Raw genomic sequence first — 21,962 nt, forward strand, 5'->3', positions numbered from 1 at the left:
TAGAGTTCGCATGGAACAACCGCCAGGTTTCATTGATTCTAACTTTCCTACTCATGTATGCAGGTTGCATATTCATTATACGGTTTCGAAACAGGCTCCCAAAGCATTAAGCACAAATTTAGTACTCATCTGCTACACTTGGGATTCAGTTGCAGCAAGTCGGACTCTTCTCTCTTTGTTTGGAAGTCCTCTAAAGACACCATTCTGCTTCTTCTCTATGTCGACTACTCGTACTTACCATAGAACAGTCCCTCTCTTCTACATGATTTGATCAGCGATTTGAATTCTAAAAAATGAACATTCCTTAGATCTTCATTACTTTCTTGGAATTGAAGTAACATTGCATATATTTATTCCTCTGCCAGCACAAATATGCGTTGGATGTATTAGAAAGAACTAAGATGGCTTGCGCACGTGCTATTCATACTCCTCTTGCTCAAAAGCATGAGCTCCATGAACCGCAAGGGTCTGCTATCGATCCTTCTGATTTTAGAAGCATAGTGGGTGCCTTGCAGTACTTAACTCTCACGCGCCCTGACATATCCCATGCCGTTAATCTCTTATGTCAATTTATGCAACATCCAGTTGCCAACCATTGGGCCGGTGTTAAGCGAGTGCTTCGATATTTGGCGGGCTCCACACAGCTTGGGCTTCGTATGACTGCACGCTCTTCTCTTAATATTGTGGGCTTCTCAGACGCAGACTGGGGTGGTTGTCCCCTCACTAGAAGATCGACAACAGGATTGTGTGTATTTCTTGGCTCGAATTGTGTTTCTTGGGCTTCAAAGAAACAAACGACTGTGGCTCGATCAAGCGCGGAAGCTGAGTACAGGGCTTTAGCATCCTTGGCTGCGGAAATCACATGGCTTACTTATATTCTCCAAGACATCGGCATCTCACTACCTAGTCCTCCTCTTCTTTACTCAGATAATATTTCAGCTCTTCACCTCACTAAGAACCCAGTTCTCCATGCTCGTACGAAACATGTCGAGCTGACTACCACTTTGTGAGGGAGAAGGTGGTCCACAATGCCATGCTCACGCCAACATTGTATACTCAGCTATATATCATATGTGTTTACCAAGCCACTGACAAAAGCTCATTTTCGATTCTTTCGGACCAAAAAGGCGTTGTGCCACTGCCCACCTCCAGCTTGAGGGGGAATGATAGAGATATACATTTCGTGTTTATTTTACACCCTACACTTCCTAAGCCTAATCTAAGTCATAGCTGTGTATAGGTCCTTGTATAATGTTAATTGTATTGTAGATGAGGACATAGTGGTTCAGTTAACCACTTCACGTAGGAAAAGTAATATTGCTTGGTAGGACTCTAAGAGCCAGGGCAGTGTATAAATATGCCTGCTCTATGTAACCAAAATTCATTCAGCAAAGGCCACTGTTTCTATCTCTATTTTCCTTGATATTTCTTCAGTTTTAACAACATATATGTGATTTTTTAAAGAAGTTTAATTAATTGGCACAAGATACACATGTAACACACGGAATGCAGGCACGATGCACTACTAATTTTTTTTTTCTCTATGCATTTAATCATGAGTAAGTCTATCTAATATATGAGCCGATTACTCTTGCTTATAATTGTTCTATCTTCATAATTTTAAACAATGTGAAATCAGTTTGAGGTTAATTACCAAATCGCTGAAATAGAATCATCCTTCATCATCTTGAGCTTTAAAAAAAAAAAAAATTATACACCTCACACACATGTTTTAAAAATATATATGTGATTTTTAAAATATTTTTACTAATTGACACAAGATGCACATGTGACGCACAGGATGCACGGACGACACGGGATGGATGCATCGCGTGTGACACACGGATGCACGTGTGACAAACGAGATGCACATATGATGCACTGATGCACGAGTTACGCGTTTGATGCACGCATGCACGTGCGACACACGCATAAGCTAGTTTTATTGAATCTACTTAAAATCTTTTGTTAAGATTTGATTTTACACCATCAATTCCACTAAGCTGTCCAGATAAAATTGGTGAATTAGGAGTTTTTTTTTTTTTTTTTTGGTAAACTGAATCCATCTGTTTGGATGTATTAACTGGTCTATGTCACTTTGCATGACACTGTTCTTGAAGATGGCTTGACGGATGCCATGGACGTCCTAGATACATTGTAATATTTTTACCCATTGTCTCCAATTCTGGAACCTGCTTTTATGGTGTATCCAGCACAATTTCAATTGAGTCATCCTCTTTTTCTCTTTGTTGTGTTTTGATTGCATTGTATTGTCCAAAAATTAGAGCGCGCACTTTAATGATGCAATTTTAAAACATTGCAACTGCATTTCCACATATAAAATCTATTGTGTCGAAAATTTGACAATCTCTGTAAAATTGATAGCTAATTTTTGTGTGCGGGTATCTTGATAGCCTTCGAAATGGAAGTAGAAGCTAATGTAATCAGCTTCTGCTCTTAATGTTACAGCTTGTTTCTTCACTAGTCCAACTTCATTCCAAAAAGTGATATCTAGGACTGTAAAGCCTTGCCCACTGACACCTTAAAAGCGAAAGTCGAGAATAATTAGAGTAACAAAATCCAAATCAAATATATATTCTGAAGTCGAAGTAAGTAAATGAAAAGCATAGATGCATGTCGTGATGCCATCACCGAAGCTTTTCTTTTATGATATTATTGTATTGTCAATCCCCTCACCAAGGAAAACAATGTTGGTCTTCGATTTTTCAATTTGAAAATATTCATAGTATTACCTTTTTATTTTTATATAGTAAGGTTCTACGCTATGATTTGAAGATGCAGAGATTGCACCCGTTATAGTGGTGAAATCGCCAGACCATCTTGTGCAACTATTGGACGTACGTCGTTGTTGGCTTTCTCCAGTACTCGTTAAGATGATTATTAACCAAGGGCAATCATAGAACGTTTAAAAAACATGTAAGAGGTAATGTTTATTGACGTTAGCTCTAAAAATGGAGGAAGGAATCTTTGTTGCTACACCTTTTGTTGCTTCATTATATATAGAGGTTAAAATGACTTTATATGGCTTAACATCAATAATCACAATAAATAAACAGTTATATATATTTAAATATTCCAAGAATATAGTGTTTATCCACATATTCTATAATTATTTGTTGTTTCCATGCCCATTTACATTGTATATGAAAAGATGTTCAGTAGTGTAAAATTTTTTAAAACTGATGAAAGCTAAAAAGAAGCAGATTGTTTTTAAAAAAGTGACAACTCATATTGTGCATTGAACACTTGCTATAGAAGTTCAATGCGGTAAAACTATAAAGAATAGTAGTAATAATTTTCTCAATGAAATAAACTAAAAAGGAGAAAGGAACTGACTGATGATCAATCCAGCAAAATGCTAATCACATGCAGCAAGTATTTGTGATGCTTATAAAAAGAAAGAAAGAGATGTGGGAATATTATATATAGAATGGATTACGGCAATCTAGGATTCTAGAATATGGGTCATAAAAAAAAAAAAGAAGAAAAAATGTATTAAGCGGGAATTGATCCCTTCCCTTAGGTAAATAATCATGGACCAAGTACACCATTTGGTCTTTTGTAGTATGTGTTCCGATGGTATTATACTAATTTTAGAAAATATATATATAAAATACCTAGTTTTAGTAGAGAAATGTTCATAATTTTAAAAATAGGGCCTAAAATCGCCTCTGGCCATAGGTAGAGATTGCACCCATTATAGTGGTGAAATCGCCAAATTCATCTTGTGCAACTATTGCACATAGTTGTTGGCTTTCTCCAGTACTCGTTAAGATGGTAATTAACCAAGCGACAAAAGCAATCAACAGTATGATAAATTTTATTTGTAGTAACTTTGCTGCAATGTTTCCATTAAGAATCTGTTGGTGACTAGGAAAAAACTAATAATCTGAAAGATTTCATTAGCTACCTTAATTGTAATTACGTATTGCTAACTTGATGCTACTTTAATGACATTTATAATACTTTAATTTAAAGACAAATGCATACTCTAACATATATAAATATATGCATATACTAAAAATATTTACATCGTAAAAATAACTATTATGCGTGAAATATAAATAAATAAATATATATATATATATATATATATATATATATATATATATATATAATTCCATCATGATCAACACAATGCAGTCAGAAGTCATATGAATCTTGCTTCGACTCAAACACATGAATATTAAAAGACGAAAAAGTAAAAAAGAAACAAAAAAAGAAAAAAGAGAGATGATAGTATAATAATTATTGCGGAGCATAAAAACGAAAATACAACATCACATATGAAAAATATTAGTATAACAACTTAAACCTAGAAATATAAAACAATCAGCTACTCATTGTTATACTTCATTAAGCACCTGAAAACTAAAGATGATGGAGAAGAAGAATTAAGTTAACAGAAGAAGAGGTTGTGACTTGTGAAGATCATAATATTATCACTCACAAGCACAAATCAAAATCTTCAATAAATACAATGGAAATTAAGATGCACATGACAAATCAGTACTGGAAGGAAAAAAGAAACATGAAGGATATTTTTTTTGTTCTCATCCGGTGCTCGTTATGCGCAAATTGGAGCCTCAACTAATTTAAATTAGCACCGCGTAAGGTCAATTTAAGGGGAAAGCGCTCCCTAACAAGATTTTTTTCATGTCAGGACTCAAACCCGAGATTTCTAGTTAAGGGTGGAGCGATCCTATCCATCCCACACAATTCTTGTTGGTACATGAAAGATATCTTTATAGTACTAATATGTGTGGAGACTCCTACAATTTTTTTCCAGCATTATTAAACTATGAAAGGTTTGAATAATTATGACAGTGACTTTTAGGATTTTCATTATAAGTAATAATGAAACAGTTGAAATAATATATATATATATATATATATATATATATATATATATATATATATATATATATATATATATATATATATATATATATAAAAGATGCACGTACGATGCACGTGTGATGCACACAAAAGCTAAATTTGTTGAATATATTTGAGACTAGTGACTGATTCAGGAATTTAATAATAAATTAATCTTTAGACACGTGTGTTTTCCCATCTCAATAAGTCAATTATTGATCCTATTTAGCTAACTTAATAAAAGAAGAAATTTTGTCAAAGCAACAATAGAAGCATTCTACATATCTAATTACCTAATGATGAGCTTTGTGATCCAAGCTCTCTCTTTCGTAGGCTTTCGATTATAATTAATGAAGGTGAGTTTAAGGGGTTGAGATGCAAGTTGTGCAGCTTCAAACCATAGTGTAAAACTTTACTACATTAAAATAAAACAAGGAATTTACCATGAATATATTCAAGTTGAAAGCTGGAAGACCAACATTGTTCTCCTTGGTGTGGGGATGGACAATACAATCATATCAGGGAATAAAAGCTTCGGTGGTCGCTTCCAGACATACTACACCGCAACCGTTGGTAATTAAATCTATGTTTTTTTTTATGTATTTCAACTTCAGAATATATACCTAATTATACTATAATTAATTTTCGATTTTAAGGTGTCAATGGGCAAGGCTTCACAGCCCTAGACATCACTTTTTGGAATGAAGCTGGACCAGAGAACCAACAAGTTGTAGCGTTAAAAGGATACGCCGCTACAGAGGCCCCGCCGCAGCGGTATCACTGAGCCAGTACGCTCGCTAATTTTCACAGTTTTTCACTCTATCATACAACACTTCATCCGAGGTCATACAAACAAAAACCAAACATGCACATTAATGTAAAAACATCATGCAGAGTCACCCGTGGCCTCGGAATTCCCAGCGGAAGTCTAATTTCCTCTGTCACCCCCTAATGGACTCAACAAAATCAAATAATATTCACAAACAAGTCAAATTTTCAGTTCTTAGACTTATACATTCGAGTTTCTATTAGCTTGTTCTACGCTTGGAGGGGTTCTATTTGGTAGGGTGATCCTAGATTTTCCATAACGACCGGGAGGTTCGTTACAGGAAATCACGTGTGTCAGAAATATACAATAATTAAAAAATATTTACCAGCAACTAGCCTAACAATTTTATTGACAAGCGGTTATCCTACAATCTCATTTAAGAGTAGTTGTTTTTCTAGTTGAAACTCGTTGGAAATATCTAGATGAAGCTATATACAAATATGAGGAAGATTATAGTACTTGAACTAGTTTGGAGTCAAAATTCATATCTAAAATCGACTTGAGAAATATCACTGTGGAAATGTATATCGCGTGTTTATATCATTGTATCACACACAAAAAAAAAAATCTTAAAATTTTGTATAAGCTTCGTACAATTATATCAATAAGATTTTTGAATACTCACTTCGAAGTACAAACACTTTTTGAAGTTCGATTCTTAGATCCGAGAGCTTCAAGCTAAAAAATTGTGAGTTGCAAGCTCTTCTTCCAAATTTGATGATTTCAGTGGGGGTTTTTATGATGTTACTGTGATTGAAGGCAATGTTAGTGTTAATGATTATAATGATGTAGTGATACTACAATGTTGTGGAGAAATGATAGGAGAATTGGCGCCCTTTTTTTTTTTTTGCACTTGGCTGCGTAAAAGAAGTAACATGACTAAATAAATTGGGTACATAATTTGTAGTTAGGCTAAAATTTATAATAGTTTTATTTGGGCTAATACATGGTGTAATTTTTTATGAGAAACTGTATCCATTTATTATTTATTGATAAAGAGATTTACGTAATATTGATATGTCCAAACAGCTGACCAGGGTGTTGAAGTTCGAAAAATAGCTTAAACTGCAGGAAAATTCTTGGAGCTTTGAATAGTGCAAGTCAGATTCAAGGAACTATTTTTTTTTTTTTTTTTTGTGGAATTTAAGCTAGCATTCAAACTCTAGAATCTTTCATATAGTAAGGCTCACACTTCGGGAATTTGTGAAATTTGTAATATTTGGGGTGAAATAAATATTTACCCACATGTCAGGGAAATAATGTTAAAAAGTTAATTTTGTTAGGTATCAAAAGTAAAATAGATACATGAAATAATTTTAAAAAGATTATTTTACTTGGAAATAGTGTTAAAAAGTTAATTTTGTTAGGTATCAAAAGTAAAATAGATACATGAAATAATTTTAAAAAGATTATTTTACTTATGGTATCACTTTTTAACTTCTGAAGTTTCAATTTCTACATGTGAAATTTTATATCAGTGTTTTGGAGTTCAAACAAGCTTTACTATAAAATTGTCGTTTGGTACGCAGATAAAGTTATCCCGAAATTATAGCTCTGAGATTAATATTTTTGGACTAATTTATTCCACCATGGAGGTGAAATTAAACAACACTATCAAGTTTGATGGGATAAGATGAAATACCCCAAAATTAAGTTTAGATTTCATTTTATATTCTGCTTAACAGAAAGTATAGATAAATATATACTTTTTATCAAACAGAGTATAAAATTAGTGTCAAGCTTAATCCTAATATATACCATCTTATCCCGCGCACCAACGACACAGTAAAAGAATTTTAGTCTTAGAAAAAAGTAAAATATCAGAACACAAATGAAAAGGAGCTTATCTGTTTCCACCCATTCTCAATTTCAAAATGGAAAAATTAAGAGTCAAAAAGCTGACAAAGAACACTCTGGATTTCAGTAGACACGTAACATGAAATAATTCATCACACACTTGCATAAACTGAGTACCTTGTGTACCAGTCTGCATTTGTCGCCTTTTAACGTTCCTTTCCAAGAAATCTGTTCACTCTCTTTGTCACTTCTCATCAGAAGTGTAGCTAAAATTTGAAGTTTCTAGTTTGATTTTTTTTTTTTTTAACGTTATTGAACTCTAAATTACAGTTAAAATTTGTACATAATCAATAAATTTCTTAAATAAATATAGAATGAATTAATAGTCAAAAATATTTCTGAATTATTATTTTTTCGCTGAGTTTTACACACTAACTATCAGTCGTTCCTCTTCCCACATCAACTATCACTATCTATGTATTAAAAAACACGTCGATATTTCTTACCTTAATTATCACCATCTACACAATTAGATGTATTTAAACACATAAACGGTGATAGTTCATATAAAAAAGGAAACAACTGATAGTAGAAGGTGTAAAACTCGCAAAAAATAATAATTCAAATATATTTTTGATCATTATCTGTATAGAATTCAATCAAAATTACTAAATTTGATCGAACCCGTAACGTTGGCACTACCTTCCCCAGACAACGGTCAAACTCTGACAGTAACTCACCCAAAGCTATTTTATACTTCAACCTCTTTCCTTTCTCAAAAATATCCACCAACTTTTCACTAACCCAAACCTTATAATCCCACAAAAATGTCTCCTAAATTCTTCTTTTCTCTCATTCTATTATCTCTAATCTCCGCCCTCTCTGCACCCCTTGGCAGCACCGCCACCCACAGCGGCGCTGCCGGGGGAGGGGCGGAGACAGTGGAGTTATGGTGTGTGGCAAAGAACAATGCTGAGGATGCTGCTCTTCAGTCCGCTATTGATTGGGCTTGTGGGCCCGGTGGTGCTAGTTGTGGGCCCATTCAGTCCGGTGGGCCTTGCTACGACGCATCTGATATTCGACGAACGGCATCGTTTGCCTTCAATGATTACTTCCTTAAACATGGGATGACTGATGATAGTTGTGATTTTGCTAGTTCTGCTGCTTTAACTTCTCTAAACCCAAGTGAGTGTTATTTCCATTGACTTGGATCATAATGTAATTTCATGAATTAATTCATATTCCCTCCATTCCAATTTAAGTGTCTTAGTTTTGGATACTTCCTTTAAATATTGTGTTCTTAAATTTATCATGTATAATATTTGAGTTAAAGAGTTAAAAAACTTACTAAACATAGAAAGAACTCCTTTTGGGACAAATAAAAATAAAAATAAGACACTTAAATTGGGCTTGTGGACTTGGTTCCAGGTGCTAGTTGTGGGCCTATTCAGTCTGGTGGGCCGTGCTACGACGCTTCTGATATCCGGCGAACACCTTTGTTTGCGTTTAATGATTACTTTCTTAAACATGGGATGACTGATGATAGATGTGATTTTGCTAGTTCTGCTGCTCTAACTTCTCTAAATCCCAATGAGTGTTATTGTCAAAAGTTGGATCTTTATGATGTATAATCTCACAACTTAGTTCTCTGATTTTTTTTTTCTAATTATTCTCGTTTTTTCTCATTCAGGTCATAATGGCTGTAAATTTCCATCAAGGTAATACTTTCATTTCTGGTGATAGGTCCTAACTTATTACTCCCTTGTCTCATTTTAAGTAAAAGTATTACTGTTTGAGGAGTCAAATAGTTTTTTTTTTTTTTTTTTTTTTTTTTTTTTATAATTATAATTTTCTCCAACTTTTTTAAAAAATACTTTGAATGATTAGCCATGTTGACTTGTAAGTTTTAGTTTTTTAAACATTGAAAAATCTATACCCAAATTCATAAATCGAACCGAATGTTTTTGGTGCACTACACCTACTTCTAATACAGTAGATTTGACACTGGTGCAAAAGTAGATCTAACGGATTCGGGGAATTTAACTGCAACTAATGCTTTCAATAAAGACATGTATACATTTTATTTTAAAAAAATGTACATACATAGATTATAGTATTAATTTTGAATTCGCTGACTCTAAATTTTGAATACGCATGTGAACAGTGCTGTGTGGAATGTGCCAATTCCTATATTGCATTGTCACCGAATCTGAAGAAGAATTAAGAATAAACTGCATTTGCTTAAACTTTGTTAACGTGACTCAGCTTTTGGTGATCACTTCTATGCATGCTTACTATACCTTGATTTCTTTATATGCCATGTTATTGGGAACTTTAGTAGGCACAACTTCACTCGAAACATTGATCAGGTATTCCAGCATGGTTCATACTGAAAGGATGGTATTAAAAGCTATTGCTACACGTAGTGATTCTTATCAAAGTAAGACAGGATTAACGAGGCTGTTCAAACAGGCATAGGCCATCTAAACGGAATTCCCGTAGCTTATGGGGTAGTATGGGATCCGTAGTCGGAGAGAAAATTACCAGTTTGATTGAACACGCCGCCAAACAAATTTTACCTCTTATTATAGTGTGTGCTTCTCTGTGTGGGTGGGGGCACATGCAGAAGGAAGTGTGAGCTTGATGCAAATGGATAACCTCTTGTATAATGTAGATACTTATTTGAATAAACTAATTATAACTTTGCAAGTAGATGCAGCTTGTTTTTACAATTGTTAGAAAAAATTCTTTTAACCAAAGTCCTCCGAAAAGACATTCTTGAACCTTTCCCATATCATCTTACCCTTTTGAGGTAATAGATCTGCTTCGTTGTTGCAGCTTGAGTAGGAGGACCAGAAGCTTTAATGGATCAATACCGCCAGGGTTAGGTCAAGCTTCAGAGGATTTAAGTAGCAGCACTTCTACAATCAGCCGTTGCATCTTCGTCTCTATGTCTATTAATCTAATGTCTGCAACTCTGCTAATTTTATGACATATAAAATTTTGATTCTCTTATATGTAGTTGTAGAATTTAATAAAATTTTGATTCTCTTGTATGTAGTTATAAAATTTAACAAGTTCTTTTGTAGAGGTTCATATCCTCATGGTAACTGGTGCTGGTTCCACGGTCTCTGCAGCATTATGAATTATTACCCGTATCGATCAAATATTCCTCTGATTAATAAGTATGTAAGCCAAAAGCTAGAATTTTGATTTTAAAAAAAATATATATATATTGTGAAATATGAAGCTCTGTTTTTCATTGCATATGAAAGGTAGTGGTTATATTTAATGAATTGTTAGTGTGCCTTTTAGTTTCTATCTGTATCTGCTTGAGTTCAAGGTGGCCCTATTTAATGAAGTGTTACTAATGGTCTCATACTAATCAGAGCTCAACAGGTAAGGTTATCATACTAATCAGACCTCAACAAGTAAGGTTAATTATGACTCAGTTATATGGATATGTAAAATACAGGATTTCCGATCCTAGCAGGAAAGGGATGGAAAAACATACTCAATTTAAGGTGTTACCATACTCGATCTCATAGATACATATAAAATTCTTAGGAAAATTGTACTCGATGAAAGTCGTATGTACGATTTGGAGGGAATCCTATCTTTCGAGATTCATCCTACAATATAGGGTAAAAAAGCTAAAATAATTGAGTTTAGCCCTTATAAAAAGAAAGCTGATCCTTGAACCCCTTTTCTGCTCATCTCATATCGAGGTACTGCAGAAAAAAAAATTGATCCAAATTATCATAATCGATTAGTTAAAATGTTGGTTATCCATTTTTTGAAACACCAAACAAAAAATCATTGCCTTAAATAAACAAAAAAAAAATACTAAAGAATATTATTGAATAAATTTACATTAACCATTAATCCAAGATATTTTAAATTTTGATCTTGCTTTTACATCATATATATGGTTCCTACAGGCCGCCTTCCTCCTCCTTCCTTGGGCAGTACTGGATGGGGGTAACTGTTCTTTTTATCTGTGGCGTGCATAAATTTTGTGCAAATAGTGTCGATTTTTGTTTAGAACTATACTTGTATCTTAAATTGATGTTTACTTGCATTATTTTTCAAGAGATGCTGACATATATATATATATATATATATATATATATATATATATACACTAGAAACATATGTTTTACTTGTATCAAGAAACGAGTTAGTTTCCTACAATCAGTAATTCAGCAAAATTAAGTACTTCTGCAGAATTAAAAGCAGAAGGCAACCGACATTAAGAAATCAGGAAGTACTTGTGAACTGATGGTCTAGTTCCATTTAGTGACAATTACTGACAAATTCAATCCTAATCTTTTTACAAATTCAATCCTAATCTTTTTAAGTGTTGAAAGAGCATCCTCTATGCTAATTCTTGCATCAGGTACTATAGTGCAACTCAAAGCTAATTCCATGATAGATGACAAACACCGCATCTTTGCATCGATTTGTTCATCCCCTAACTGTACCAAATTAGAATCCACCACCTTATGAATTTCACTCGGAAAAGAATCACTAACCCAACGACATATGCTCAAGTCTCAGTAAATATTTAATCACTTGGTCTCCTTCTTGTAAATGTCTCCATCATCACGAAGCCAAAACTATAAACATCACAATTTGTGGATACTATTCCATCTTTTCCATACTCTACAATCATGGTAAACAATAATCAAAAGAACTTCCTGGTTGCCAAGAAACATGTTAAAATTGAGAGTACCGATCGCTATCTAGGGGAAATAACTGTTTTGGGTATTCTAAGGATATGAGGAAGCTTTAAAAAAATTTAACACCTGGAGCAATATATCTAATGGTTGTAATTGTCCCTGTTTGAACAAAAGACTCCCCTGCACCTAACAATTTCGCAATGCCAAAATCACCGACATGACACATGACCAACCATTTCTTGATCAAGCAAGACATTACTTGGCTTCAAGTCGCAATGCACCACAGATGTTGAATAGCCATTGTGGAGATAGTCTATTGCAGATGCAACATCTATCATTATATCTATTCTTTGCAACATGTCTAAGAAAAAGTTATGATAATATAGCCATTTTTCAAGTGTCCCATTCAAAGATGTATTCTAATATTAATGCTTTGAAATCAAGGTTGGAGCAACTAGTGATGACTTTAGTAAGATTTCAATGGCGGAGGTTTCTCAGCATCTCACACTCCATATCACAACTTTTGAATGCACCCTCCAATTGCACATTAAATACCTTTGCTGCCAAAAGAGTACCATCCTTAAGTATCCCTTTGAAGACCTTGTGTAAACTCCCGTTACCAAGCAAGTTGCTTTCACTAAATCCTTCTGTTGCTTGTTCAAGTTCATAGTAGGAGATTCTTTCATGACCTGTTACTAGAAAGACATCTGCTTGACTTGCATTCTTCCTTTTGTTTCGCAATTTTAAAATACATATGCCAGGGCTAATGCAAGAAATAGCAGACCCACTCCCAAAAGGACGAACAAAACCAAGATTGCCTTCTTTCTCTTGGGAGATTTGATGACGCATGGTGACACATGAAACTTAGAATCACCACAGAGCGCATCATTAGACAAGAAAGATTGACATGTGGCATTTGCAAAAGGACCACCCACGGGAATCTCTCCACTGAGCTCATTGAATGAGAAGTTCAAGTATTTGAAATACACAAGAGCTTCTAATGACTTTGGAATTTCACCATTAAGATTGTTATGAACAAATCCAAAAATTCCAAGGCCATCATTTTTTCAAAAGAATCTGCAATAGGCCCATCTAACCTATTAGGTGCTAGAGAAAGATTAACCAATTTATCTAAACCCCCTAGAGTGCTAGGGATCTTACCGGCAAAACCATTTTTGGACAGATCAATGAGTGTTGAGGATTTTAAATTTCCAATCTCCACGGGAATTTGCCCACTTAATAAATTGGATGAAACATAAATGCTATGAGATCTTGAAGGATCCCCAAGCTTGCAGGTAAGCTCGAATTCAGCTTGTTGGAAGCTAGACGAAGATACCTCAAGCTGTTCCCTATGCATATGGCACCGAACCGAAATACCGATTTTCCGGGCAAGGATAATGCTCCAAGATTCTTTAATTTGCAGATAACATCTGGTATGATTCCCTTTATCATGTTGCTTTGTAGGTAAAGTTGTTGAAGTTTTAGCATGCCTTGGACAGTTTTTGGAATGTGTCCAGTCAACTCATTTTTTGACAAATCCATCCTTATCAAACCAGTAAAATTACCAATATCTTCAGGAATGACGCCTTTCAGTTTACAATCCCGTCCTTGCAATATTTCCAGAGAATCAGAGAGATTCCCAAATGATGTAAGGAAAAACCCGTTCAAGGGATTTTTAGCAAAAGTAATTTCTCTCAATTTCCTACAGTTTGTCAAAGATGTCAGGAACATCAATGCTGAATCACTGACAAAATTATTTCCCCCAAGATTAAAATCTCAATGTATTCTAAGTCACCAACTGATTCAGGACTAGGACCCGTGAAGTTGTTGCTAGAGAGATCAAGTACTCTAAGTCTTGAAGAATTTGAGATAGTTGTAGATATAAAACCACTCAATTTATTTAAGAGCACAATAAAATTCGTCTAGGTTGGGCATTCCACGACCTAAATCTGAAGGTAGAGTACCTGAAAGCTTGTTTACTGCAAATTCTAGCACCTGCAGTGCTGACATGTTGAAAATGCCTGTAGGAATGGAACCAGTAAACTCATTCTCGCCTAATAACAGAACTTGTAGTTTCTGAAGATTGCCTAGTTCTGTTGGTATCTCTCCTGTCATGTGGGGGAAATATATGAGTACCAATTTGGCGGAAGAAAAAAAGAAGAAAATTTCAGATTTCTGGTAAGGAAATATCATGCTACCTTCTAAGAGCTGTTTCCAATGGAATAATATTAATTGTAAGAGCAATTGCGTATATAGTAGTTGTACACTTGTTGGGTATATTTGTAACGGACAAGGGCCAAAATTAACCTTCAACTATCGGAAATAGAACACTTTTCCCCTCTGTTATCTTTTGGTATCAAAAAGGCTCTTGCCATCTACAAATTGGAAGGACACTTATCCTTAAAACAAACAGTACAACCTAAATAGTAGTAAATCATTTATGAAGTCAATTTTATGGTACTAAAGTAGCTTGAACCTTGAGCACATGATGTGGGAAATGTGATTTTCTTGGAGAAAAAGCTATATTCATAAGAATTAAATTAGTAGGGACTCATTCATGCAGTTGCCTTCGAGTTCAAATACTATGAGTCGTGAAGAATTTGAGAAAAAAATCACTTAGATTATTTGTTGCACAAAAAAGTTGTTCTACGCTGGCCATTCCACGACCTAAATGCAAGGTAGAATACCTGAAATCCTGTTTCGTTTAAATGCTAGCTTCTGCAGTGCTGACATGTTAGAGATGCTTGCTGGCATCTCTCCTGTCAAGTGGGGAAAATACATGATCAATAACAATCTGGCAGAAGAGAAAAATAGAAGAAATTTCAGATTTCTCGGAAGGAAAATATCATAATACCTTCCAGATGCTGAGCTACAAGATATAATTCTGTAAGTGTTGTTAAGTTGGCTATCTCTTGAAAAAATAATTATAATATCTCAAAAAGAAGTATTCATATTAATGTGAAAATTCATTTCTTAATACCTAGTTACCTTACAATCCTAAAATTACTTTTGAAATCATAACAGTCCCTTTACTATTCTTTAACCATCAGTTTTTAGCCTTGAATATGGCTTTTACTATATCATAATGTTTGATAAGTTTGAGGTCCAATACTTAATTACTTCCATTAACTTCTTATTAACGTTGGGACATTAATTCTTATTGCTATTCAGCCATCTTTAATCCACCTAACCGTTGCTTTGGCAATGAGACTCTTTTCTCATTTGAGTTCTCTTCACCTATATATACTTGTCCTATTCTTTTTGGTAAAGAGATAAATCTAGAGAAATTCTTCTTCCCAAAATTATGTTGTGTTGGGTTTTCTTTTGTTAATCTTTGTTAGATTCTGGCTCCTAGTTTTATACTAGAAAAGCTTGTTGAATCTTGGGGGATACACCCATACCGAGTGAAATATCCTTAAGGACAGTGTCTTAATTGACATGCCTCAAGCTATGTGAATTCGTTAAAGTGTTCGTGATCGAGTATTTTCCGTAAGATTTCCAACAATCTTAAGGATATTTCTCACTCTATTCTTACGGAAAATTAATAGATAATAACTTAATACAATCTGTCTAAGTTCCAGAATCTAAATGCACTACAGTTCTTTAAAGGAAATTGGTGAAACAAAAAGATTACTTTTTAGACAGAAATATTTGAAAATGTGGGGGTGTTCAATTAATGTTATGCTACTTGATTGTGTGGAAAAATAATAATATTTGAGATGTACCACAAATATGGTATTAATATGGTGTTTTTTTATTTATTTTTTTGTACTAAAAGGGTACAATGATGCTAAGTGAATCTCAAAATACACAAATGGTTATGTGTTTATCCTTTGTGGGGGGTGCCATAACATGAAAATCAATTAAACATAATCTATTATTTTGGAGTTGGTTGGTGATGAGGCTAAGTGGTTAAGAGACCTCTTAGTGAGTAATTCAATTTGGAATAAAACCAACATCTTTTCGTGTCTATACATTGTGGTTGCTAAGCAGCAACAGCTGTAGTGAAAAATAAATTTTCAATGGCAAAAATAGACACATTTATTTGAGATATAATGTGATAAAGTAGCTGCTATGATATGAAATTAATTATGTAAATTATGTGAAGTCGGAGATGAATCTAATCAATTCACAGACTATAAGAAACATCGAGGGGAATGGAATTTTTTAGTCAATTTGAGAAGATCAACAATGATGGTAACTCAACCTATGTGATTGGAGATCCCATGAATTAGGTTCATATGGATAATAACAAATCATTAGTTGATCAAGTGTGCACTATAAAATTATATCTCTTCCTATGGTGTGTGAATATACCGTGCGAGGTTGCAAGAAAAAGTGAAATGTTGAGGTATAAACTCTTAATCCATTATCATATCCTTTATAGGTGGTGTATTGCTCTGCAGAGTACACTTGATGGGTGGACCTATATGAGTGTGGAGTGGTGCCGCTCCTATGAAATTGTGACGGATTTCTAGAGCACTCATGAATTCCAGGACACGCGAATGGCCTCTTAGCGCAAAACCGTGATAACGAGAAAGATTGTGTGAGTATAATGTGATAAAATAAGACCATAGGCTTACAAAAGAATTATTGGTTCATAGAAGTTTTAAACTTCACCAATTGTTCTGTAAGTATAATTTTGTTTTATCTAGGTCTGGTTCATAGTCTACGAGACACCAGATTCGACTCATTGTACTCATATGTGAAAACCCAGCAAAAATACTTATTTCTTTATATTCCTTATTATTCTTTTTGAGATATTGTGGTGGATTGTTGAAAAAATAATTATAATATCTCAAAAAGAAGTATTCATATTAATGTGAAAATTGATTTCTTAATACCCTGTTACCTTAAATTCATTTCTTAATACCCTGTTACCTTACAATCCTAAAATTACTTTTGAAATCATAACAATCCCTTTACTATTCTTTAACCATCAGTTTTTAGCCTTGAATATGGCTTTTACTATATCATAATGTTTGATACGTTTGAGGTCCAATACTTAATTACTTCCATTAACTTCCTATTAACGTTGGGACATTAATTCTTATTGCTATTCAGCCATCTTTAATCCACCTCACCATTGCTTTGGCAATGAGACTCTTTTCTCATTTGAGTTCTCTTCACCTATACATACTTGTCCTATTCTTTTTGATAAAGAGATACATCTAGAGAAATTCTTCTTCCCAAAATTATGTTGTGTTGGGTTTTCTTTTGTTAATCTTTGTTAGATTCTGGCTCCTAGTTTTATACTAGAAGAGCTTGTTGAATCCTGAGGGATACACCCATACCGGGTGAAATATCCTTAAGGACAGTGTCTTAATTGACATGCCTCAAGCTATGTGAATTCGTTAAAGTGTTCGTGATCGAGTATTTTCCGTAAGATTTCCAACACTCTCTTGGTACAGTTCCAATGAACTCATTGTAAGACAATGACAAGCTTTGGAGCTTTCTGCATTTTCCGAAGTTTGGTGGAATAATGCCATCTAGGGAGTTAAATGAGTGGTAAAGGCCTTCCAAGTTTGGAAGATGGTCTCATATAGTTGTTGGAAGCTTACCAGTAAGATTGTGGTAGGTCAGAGAAATGGTTTGCATTGTCGTACTGTTAAAGATTGATAGTGCTATAGAGCAAGTAAGCTGGTTATTTTCCAGGTTTAAATAAGTCATGTGATGAAGATCACCGAGTTCTCGAGGGATCTCTCCTTCGAGAAAATTTTTGGACATATCCAACACTTGAAGCTGTGTTAGATTGAAAAGGGAAGAGGGGATTTCCCCGAAAAATTGGTTGCTCGAAAAACCATAAGGTGAAGGTTTGGTATCAGACTTAGAAATGATGGAATGGCACCAGTAAGGTTATTTCTTTTGAACGAGATCACTTTCAACCTCTGCAAATGAGCCAACTCTTCTGGCAACTCCCCATAGAAAGTGTTGTTGATGATTATGAGAGAAATGAGAAATGACAGGTTTCCGAGGTTTGGGAGAATGGTACCATGAAGTTGCATGCTAGAAATGTTTAAGGCTGTGACTCGATGGTGGCGGGAGCCACAAGTTATTCCAATCCAGCTGCAAACAGGGCTGGAAGAAGACCAGTTGGTTGCTAAGATGTTAGGATCAGAAGAAGAAATGTGAGATTTGACGGCAAGAAGAGCCGCTTCATCATTGCTAATATTGGGAAACGTAGCAAGTGAATTTTGGTCATGAAGCAGAATAATAACTGCAAGAGCAAAGAGAAGATTGAAGCTTCTGCCCATAACTATAACAATGAGGTCTCTCTTTTTCCTTTTTGAGCTAAAACAAGAATGTTTGAGTTTTGCAGTCCTGAACTTACCTCAGTGGTGCAGCAACTCTGTTAAAATAGCATGTCTAGGATTCCTAGTCTATCAGCTGTTGGAATATATAATTTCGACTTTCTTCCTTTCTCTTCAGTTATTCATATAAAAAATGTAGCGCCACCACAAGTGACCAGAAAGTATAGGACATTCAGTTTGACATTTTTGGCACATCTCATATAGGTAAAAGAGACTTGTTGCCTGTGGAAAATCGAACTTGCTTCATCATACAGTCAAGAATATCACATTGCTGTAGGGTCGCTAATGCCATTTTCCAGTTTTCCACTCATGGCGTATAAATATGGCTACCGATTCTCAGGAGTTAAAGGGTCACGCATCAACTTTTTAAAATTATCTAGTAAAGTCATTTATCCTTTTCTTTTGTTTTAACAAATTCAAGCAAGTACATACAATAATCTTAGAAAAGTAACAATTGGTGAAAAGCCACTTTAAGAGTGAGATAATCGGTCCAAAATTAGTCCCTTAAGTTTGTCCTTTGAATTAAAATGGTCCTCCTCTTTAACATGAAACACTAATAATCCTTCAACTATGAAATTAGCCTAAGAATACATTTTGTTGCTTACATCATTTTTGTATCCAACTCATTAGTACAACACCCTTATTTTAAGCTTCTGGATAAAAATATTGGTTATCTAAGAGACATGTCATCAAAACAAGTATAGAAAAAGCAATCATAAACTAATTGCTACACAAAACCAAAGCTCTTTATACTGATCTTTGGACAATATCAATTGCTGGTAACTTTCCTGGCAAAGATAATTTCTCCTATAGAACGATGAGATCAAATTTCAACCCTCTTTTCTTTTCTTCCATGTTGGTCATAGTAATAATATTACATGACACCAGACTTGACTACCATTTAGTCTTTAGTTCAAAGGTAAAAATATTGTTACTTAATAACAGAAAACTGTCAAAAGTAAGAATATTGTTCAAAAGAAATTACTTTAACTAATGCATAATTTTATTCCAACATAAATTAGCACTCAATTTTTTAACGAAGTGCTGCATTATTGAGGAATGGAGAACTGGAAAATGGCATTGGTGATCCCACATGGCTTTATGGGATGTGCCAAAAACGTCAACCAGAAAGTCCTATTCTTTCAGGGCACTAGTGGAATGTTCGATCATGATACTAAATTCATTAGACACCAATATACTGTTGTTAGTTTCTCAGTTTTTTTTTTTTTTAAATTACTACAAATTGTATTGGATTAGTGCAAGTCGATCAATTTGTCAAAGTAAATCAAAGTCCACTCTACCCCGCCACTGACGGATATTTTTGACCGGATGGTTTAGTCATAATTGTTTTTATGACATTCACACTGTAATTTGCAATTGATGAATCAAGCAGTGGATCAAGATAATCCTTGAAGAGCCCAAAATTACGAATAAATGAACACAGAGGAAGAAACTGTCCCAACAACTTATGGAGAACTAGCAACTCTAGACATACGCTATGTGAAAACACGTTTGAAGTCCAAATATAAGTCTAACATAAATTCTATTGAGGTAAGCCTGGACTAGAAAACTGGAAAATGGCATTGGCGACCCTACAGGCTTAGCTTCATATCTCTTTGCCTTTATGAGGTGCTAAAATCGTCAACCTGGAAATCATATACTTTCTGGTAAGTTGTGGTGTTGCATTTATAAGTTAACTATATGACGAAGCAAGTGCCATTTTCCAAATCAGGATTTAAACTGAAAGTTGCCCCAAGTTTTGTGAAATGTGAATCTCTGTTTGTCAATGCATATGAAAGGCAGTGATTATATTTGAAATGAATTGTTAGTCTGCCTTTAGTTTCTATATGTATCTGCTTGGGTTCAAGGTGGCCTTTTCTAATCAAGTGCTACTAATGGTCTCTTATTAATCAGGCTGGCTCAACCGGTAAGGTTAAGGTGTGAAAAACTTTAAATTTGAGATTCAAATAAATTGAAATCTAACAATGTTGTCAAATATAACTGGGCTTGAAATTTAAGCACAAAAGGCAATTTCTTCTAATTTACCTGCTTTCTGTCAGCAGAAGAGGAATGTGAACAGTTTTGGTTTCCGGTTTGATAGGAGTTATCCATGTATTATTACTAGCATAAATTTATACATTGTGTTTGGTCACAAAAATGGAGAAAATAATCTCCACATAGAATCTAGCATAAGTGATTCAATGTGTGGTTTGGTTTTTTTTTTTTTTTCCCACATAAAATATACCATTGCTAAAGAAGCATTTGAGGAATTACATATTTTGGAACTCACAAGAATTACATACTAGTGAAAATTTCCAAAAGAATCATTTGAGGAGACTCTTCTTGTGGTTGCAAGAGTTGGCCAGTCAAAAGCATAATTCGATGCTTATTTTAATTTGCCGCTCTTAAATGTCTTATTTACAACTCACCTCGATAGTTTTGTTTTAAAACTGATACTTATGTGATGCAAGAATGAATTTCTGACAAAAAGGATAATTACCAACTTATACAAGTGTGCATCGTTTTTATTGCTAAGAAACCCTCTACCAATTTTTTGTGTGAATGAAGATATTATTTTTCAATATATTTTCCAATATTTTTTTCTGTGAATTATGATATTGATTTTTCATTATATTTTTTGTTAATTTATGTAAGTTGTATCTGTTGGCTCTTGATCAACATATTTTTAAGAGGTCCGGTCAAGTGGGGGGGTCAATTAAATGATTAAAATTGTTATCTTTTTATTTCTAAAAAATTTGACTTTAAATATAAATTCCATGTTAGCAAAATTTAGTGATACTTAAATAGCTTGAGTTGACTAAGTTAAATATCAATAGTTAAATGACTTTTGAGTTAAAAAATAAAGTTGAGTGATTTGCCGAGTGAACTACTCTTAGTTGAGTGACTTTTGTGTTAGAAAATAAAGTTGAGTGACTTCTCCAATCAACAGTTGGATTTTCGTCTCGATGCCTATTAATCTACTGTCTGTAACTCTGCTAACTTTGTGAGGACATAAGAATTTTGATTCCGTTGTTTGTAGTTGTAGAATATAACAAGTTTTCTGGTAGAGAAGTTCAAAAGACCCAGCTAATTGATGTTGTTCCACGGCCTCTCCAGCCTCATTAATTAGTACCAGTACTGTGATCAAACACCCCTCAGATTAATAAGTATGTAATCCAAAAGTTGGAATTTTGATTTTCCTTATGTTAAATATTTTGTGAAATGTGAATCTCTGTTTGTTAGTGTGCCTTTTAGTTTCTATCCTGATACCTAGTGGGGAAGCTTCTGTCTTGACAGATGCAGTACAATGACTCATTTAAATGAATAAAATTTTGATGAACTCAAAATATTTTTATTTCAAGAAATACTTTTTCTATCCCAAAAGAAATATGCTGACTCGTTCATATGTAGAAATAATTTATCTTCAAAATTCTTATTTTATTC

General features: G+C 34.1%; 2 protein-coding genes and 1 long non-coding RNA gene across 3 annotated transcripts; all 3 read left to right on the forward strand.

The window, feature by feature from the left end:
• Positions 1 to 401: 401 nt before the first annotated feature.
• Positions 402 to 1,010, forward strand: LOC132032020 (uncharacterized mitochondrial protein AtMg00810-like). The gene has a single exon (XM_059421848.1). It carries the CDS (start codon positions 402 to 404, stop codon positions 1,008 to 1,010), a length of 609 nt encoding a protein of 202 aa, XP_059277831.1.
• A 7,069-nt stretch (positions 1,011 to 8,079) lies between these two features.
• Positions 8,080 to 10,563, forward strand: LOC132031169 (PLASMODESMATA CALLOSE-BINDING PROTEIN 5-like). Its single transcript, XM_059421035.1, has 3 exons — positions 8,080 to 8,710; positions 9,216 to 9,243; positions 10,364 to 10,563. The coding sequence occupies exons 1-3, from the start codon at positions 8,353 to 8,355 to the stop codon at positions 10,515 to 10,517; spliced, it is 540 nt and encodes a 179-aa protein (XP_059277018.1). The 5' UTR covers positions 8,080 to 8,352; the 3' UTR covers positions 10,518 to 10,563.
• A 3,039-nt stretch (positions 10,564 to 13,602) lies between these two features.
• On the forward strand, positions 13,603 to 18,701 carry LOC132029338 (uncharacterized). The gene is made up of 2 exons (XR_009407772.1): positions 13,603 to 13,855; positions 18,284 to 18,701. It is a non-coding gene; the product is annotated as an uncharacterized LOC132029338 (long non-coding RNA).
• Positions 18,702 to 21,962: the final 3,261 nt, after the last annotated feature.

The sequence above is a fragment of the Lycium ferocissimum genome, chromosome 9, assembly GCF_029784015.1.
Source record: "Lycium ferocissimum isolate CSIRO_LF1 chromosome 9, AGI_CSIRO_Lferr_CH_V1, whole genome shotgun sequence".
NCBI classification, from domain to species: Eukaryota; Viridiplantae; Streptophyta; class Magnoliopsida; order Solanales; family Solanaceae; genus Lycium; species Lycium ferocissimum.

Excerpts from the sequence above, each read along its gene's own strand:
- LOC132032020 (XM_059421848.1), top strand. The coding sequence starts at position 402 with ATGGCTTGCGCACGTGCTATTCATACTCCTCTTGCTCAAAAGCATGAG.
- LOC132031169 (XM_059421035.1), top strand. The coding sequence starts at position 8,353 with ATGTCTCCTAAATTCTTCTTTTCTCTCATTCTATTATCTCTAATCTCC. Across the intron at positions 8,711-9,215 it reads TTTAACTTCTCTAAACCCAA|GTCATAATGGCTGTAAATTT; the intron begins GTGAGTGTTATT and ends TTTCTCATTCAG. Across the intron at positions 9,244-10,363 it reads GGCTGTAAATTTCCATCAAG|CTTGAGTAGGAGGACCAGAA; the intron begins GTAATACTTTCA and ends TCGTTGTTGCAG.